General features: G+C 39.1%; 1 protein-coding gene across 3 annotated transcripts; it reads right to left on the bottom strand.

Annotated features, from left to right (window-relative positions):
• Nucleotides 1-1393: 1393 nt before the first annotated feature.
• On the bottom strand, nucleotides 1394-4222 carry Fer1HCH (Ferritin 1 heavy chain homologue). Of its 3 annotated transcripts, XM_064696475.1 has the most exons (5): nucleotides 4081-4222; nucleotides 3641-3766; nucleotides 2781-2867; nucleotides 2415-2692; nucleotides 1394-2338 (listed from the first exon to the last, which is right to left on the bottom strand). In XM_064696475.1, exons 2-5 carry the CDS (start codon nucleotides 3717-3719, stop codon nucleotides 2057-2059), a joined length of 726 nt encoding a protein of 241 aa, XP_064552545.1. In that variant the 5' UTR covers nucleotides 3720-3766; nucleotides 4081-4222; the 3' UTR covers nucleotides 1394-2056. The 3 variants fall into 3 exon arrangements, with proteins under 3 accessions (XP_064552545.1, XP_064552547.1, XP_064552546.1); XM_064696477.1 differs by lacking the exon at nucleotides 2781-2867 and having other exon boundaries at nucleotides 4081-4214; XM_064696476.1 differs by lacking the exon at nucleotides 2781-2867 and having other exon boundaries at nucleotides 3641-4128.
• Nucleotides 4223-4813: the final 591 nt, after the last annotated feature.

Raw genomic sequence — 4813 nt, 5'->3', positions numbered from 1 at the left:
TGGATGCAATTTTAAAGCAGAACCCACGCCCATTTAGTGGCCAATACATCTGATGGTACATCTGTTCAAATATTAGCTTATAAAATTGTTTAAAATGCGCAGCCCATTCGGGGATTGACAACCCATTGACGTGCGCATTGGTCACGCTCGCCTGCACGTACCATCTACCCTGGGAAGGGGAGAGGGTGGGGGACTGGGAAGAACTAAGGCCAAACACAAATAAGAAACATCATCAGCGCCATTTGACAGTTGCCACAATTTATCATAATTCAATGCATGCCATGTCCTGTCAATCATCATCGACAAGGACTACGAAAGGGTGAACACACATTAGCCACTTGCCGCAGGCTCTGGGTTGGGGTTCGCTTCGATTGGGGTTGGGTGTGGGTTGGTCTTGTTGTCTGCTCAAGTGCAGGACATTTTTACAACTGACTTATGAATTATTCTTTATGCTCCCTCCCCCTTCCACCACCCAACCATGTCCGGTTGTCACACACGCCATGCATTTTATCCCTTTGCTTTTTGTGTTTCCAAATCAGATTAGCCTCAGCTCTCTGGGCTACATGAAAGGGTCAATAAGGCCAATGGGACTTTTTCTCAAATGGAATATACAATGTGATTTTAGAGATTAGATTTTCATCTGTATAGACAATACGTGACCATAAAACACTTCAATTGTAGCCAAAGACAAATCTTCTTCTTCAACCTAATGCTAGCTGGAAAAATTCTATGTAAACGAAACACGCTAAACTATATCATAAAAAAAGCAACCCGCTAAGTTTATTCAGAAAATAAATATTTATACTTTTGGATATACATAGATTTTTACGATATATAAAGGCAAGGGAGGGGGGGGGGGGGGGGCGTAACTGATCTTTAGAGGAAGTCAATATTAGTCTACCCGGCAAACTTGGTTACTTTTGCTTTGAAACTATGCGGGTTATCTATTTTTACGGCTCTCCCGCCTACTTTGGGCGTGGAAAAAATCTTAACACTCACGAATATACACACATATATTGAAAATTAAAAAAAAACTTTCATACGGACGGACGCCCAGACGTTTACTTTAGGAACGATTATAGAAAGTAAATGGATCCCTTTTTTAATGAGTAGTTATAAGGATTAACCCAGAACCCTAAAATTTCAATGTGCCCACCTACTTAAAAGGAATAAATCTTATCTATAGTGATTAGATATAGGTATAAATCAAGAACTCAGTAAAACTAAGAAAAAATTAGAAAATTCTTTATTTGGTATACCCGATAAGAGAAATTCCCAAATCAACAAAATTTACCTACCTTATAGCCTTAAAAGTTGCCCATTTTTTTTCTCAAATCTATATTAAAAAAATTATTCAAATATTAGGAAAACACTAAAAATAAACACATTTGAATTTAGTTTGATCGTAATGTTTATTAAGTTAATAGCTCTATTGACTAATTGACAGAAAAATATTTATATGTATATATTGTACTTGTTTATATCTAAATGTATGCCCTATGTAGATGGGATTATTTAATTTCAAATGAATTGTTGACTGCGAACTTCCCCGAACAACTATAGACAACTCACGGAAGAGCTATAGCATGAACTTGTGAGCACGTGTACTCGAGACGATAACGAAATAGTTATACATAACATATTGTAAATAAATCACAATTTAGTCTGTCGTTTTTAGACGCGCTGATTAATATATGACGCTGCCTTTTCTTAAGCCCTTTATCTAGAGTGGCCAGCGGTTGGGATTGATAAGAAAAGAACTTGTGGATTTGACTGTGCCTTGGAATGAAATCGACTTCAAACAGAATGTTGTATTTATTTGGCCAATAGTTTTATGAAACAAAAAAGAAGAGCTGTTAACGTTTGAGTGTAATTTAATTATAAACTAAATTTGGCAAAAACATGTGAAGATAACAAAATACTTGTTGGGATGGTGGTTTTTTGCAGCGGCTAGTTACAGTTAATTTTAAATAAGGGTTTTTTAAGAGCACAGTAAAAACTATGAATAGCATGCTAGACAATGAGTTGATATTGGTATTTCCCGGGGCGTGACACCTTACAAGTTCTTGTCGAACAGGAACTCGCCCAATTGACCGTGGGAAGACATCATCTTCTCCAGTGTGGTGATCTTGCCAGCCAGATCGCGCTGGCCAGTCAGCTGCTCCTCCAGATAGACGCCAGTCAGATAGTCGACCAGATGGTAATCGTTATCATCAGCCTTCTTGGAAGTACCCTCACAGGTCTTGATCAGCTCGCGAATAGACTTGGTCACCTCGGTTTCTAGCTTGAAAGCATCCTCCAAAGCCGACAGTCCTGTCCAGTTGGTCACCTTAACAGACTATAATGGGCCATTAAAATATACATATATTTAAATGAAAGGGGAGGATTTAAAAGCATTTGCAAAGAATACTAACCGGTACTTTGATCAGGTTGTTAACGGTGTCGGTCAACTGGCCACGCATGGACAGGTACTCCACCAGCTTGGAGCCATGCTCGCGCTCCTCCCTGGCTGCCTTGAAGAAGTGCTCGGCGAAGCCAGGACGATTGACGGTGTCGGTTGAAAAGTAGGAAGCCATGGCCAGGTACTGGGTGGAGGCTTCAATCTCCTTCTGAATCTGGTCGCGCATGCTCTTAATGCATGGATCCTTCATGTCGGGCCATCCCTTGAAAACAGCATTCGACTTGATGTTGCCTGCAAGCCAATACATCAACATTTAGATAATGCGGTATATAATCGATAGTTAGAATAATTTAACAAGAGTTTTCTATATTTGACATACAGTTTAAAAAATCTTGCTTGGGATCTTGCGTTTGCGACTTTCGATTTTTCAAGTCCTGCACAACACTGGATTGTTTAGCTGTGGACGCTAAGGGCAGCAAGGAGTTGTCATTAGAGCGGTCATTACATAAGCAGCATGGGTCATTGCATACGCAATGCACACTCAAGTTTCTAGAACTAACAAGAGCGTGTGCAAAGCCAAAGTGCAGTTATATTTTAAACTCTCTCTCTCTCCCTCTCTTTATTTTTTATTCTCTGCGCTCTTTGTGGTAACGTGCGCAAGTGTCGCCATAGTAACGGCATTTGTTTTGGTTGTGTGCCGTGTGCAAAAATTCGCGCTTCGACTCTAACTCAACTTAATCCGTCTCGCTCGCACTAGCATAACCGAGCTTAGGCCGAGGCCGTGTGCAAAAGGTTTTAACAAAAACATAATACGGACTTGTCGATAAGAGAGTTTATGAGGTTCGTTATCCACAGTTGCCGTTATGTGGAGAGCTGAGATTCAAATTCACCTATTATACAACATATGTAAATTAAGCTAATCCGTTACACAATCATCAAAGTTAAAATAATCGCGGCAATCGAAAGTTAATTGACTTGATTTAGTATTATATTTTTATAAATTTGAGAATATGCCATGAAGAGAGCACCTAAGCGAACAGCTGACCAGAGGTGCTCTTAGACATGTATGCGCACGCCTTGATGCTCTTACTTGGACTCTCACTCTCTCTTGCTCTTTGTTTGGCCTAACGCTGCGTCGCCATCGAAGCGAATTGCGTCGAATTTTATTGGTTTTTACAAGGTATTTTCGTTTTGATTTAACAATTTAAGAATGTCTTAATCTAGATTTAAATTACTTACATTGTAGGTTATCAGCCTGGGCCTGGTTGACCACAGCCAGAACGACCAGTAGGCAAATACTCGCAATTAATTTCACCATGTTTGTTCTTCGGTTGCTGCTGTTGTTGTGGTTGTTGTTGTTGATGTCTTTACACAAAATCACAGAACAAATATATCACTTTCAGTTAATAAATCAATGCAATCAATTTACGTGCTCAGCCTAAATGCACAAATGAAAATGAACCGTTTCGGTTGTACTGCCAATGTTAAATAGAGAACTTTCGAGTCGATCTTTTATCTCGTCTCAATTGTCTATCAAAGCTGCCTTTACACACACTGGCATAGAAGGCGAAGCTTGCTCTTTCTATCAAATTGGACTTATTGGATTATTCGGTTCTTCCGGTACCTTACGATACTGATTTATGAAAATATACCCTGGCAAATTGAATCTTTTCACGTACTTGAACGTTTCGTAATTCTTCTGCTTAACGCGCCTTCGCTATGTGAATGCAAACTGTCTGTGCCAGTGCCGAGCAAAACACTTTTAAACGCTTCGTCGCTGGTAGCTCTCGCTCACAAAGAGCGCTGTGTGTGCCTACACAATACGTGTATGCTGTATGTGTTTGTGTTTATGTGTGTGTGCTTCAGCGCGCTCTTATCAATCCAATATGTCGTCGCATAGTTTGTTGTTGTTTGATAGACGTACTTAATTTACCACACTTACTTCCACACGTCCTCAATACAAAATCTCCTCTGTTAATATTAATAATATGTCGTTGCTGAACAATGCCTAATAATAATGGCCGCCGAATGGCAGCGGAGGCTCTCCAGTCAGCTGTTCTTCCTTACAAATTTACTCGTACATGGGGTATATAAAATGTACATACATATGTGTACAGTAAAACCACAGAGTGGTAATTGAAGATTATATGACAAATGACTAAGCTTTAAATATACTAAGCTTTAAATATAAAATTCCAATTTACCTCTCATATTGTAAAAGAATTTTCCAACGAGGATGTTGTGTAATGTTATTAAATATACTGATAGTGGATTAAGCTAGCTTTAAACGCATTTAATTTTATTAATAGCGTTGAACCGCTTTCTTGTTACTAAATAAAAATGTAATCGTCCAGGGTATAGCCGATGCGACCCTTTTGATACAAATTGTGCTTGTGTTAATTTTGACTGGTA

The sequence above is a fragment of the Drosophila montana genome, unplaced genomic scaffold (assembly GCF_035044405.1).
Source record: "Drosophila montana isolate Dmon_TW-CO22-7 unplaced genomic scaffold, ASM3504440v1 contig_3848_1, whole genome shotgun sequence".
NCBI classification, from domain to species: domain Eukaryota; kingdom Metazoa; phylum Arthropoda; class Insecta; order Diptera; family Drosophilidae; genus Drosophila; species Drosophila montana.
The sequence above is the reverse complement of the archived record's forward strand: the minus strand, read 5'-3'. Positions and strand labels throughout refer to the sequence as shown.

Coding starts and splice junctions, on each gene's coding strand:
- Fer1HCH (XM_064696475.1), bottom strand. CDS start 3,719: ATGGTGAAATTAATTGCGAGTATTTGCCTACTGGTCGTTCTGGCTGTG. Junction 2,868..3,640: donor CCAGGCTGATAACCTACAAT/GTAAGTAATTTA, acceptor TGCTGCCCTTAG/CGTCCACAGCTAAACAATCC. Junction 2,339..2,414: donor ACAACCTGATCAAAGTACCG/GTTAGTATTCTT, acceptor GGCCCATTATAG/TCTGTTAAGGTGACCAACTG.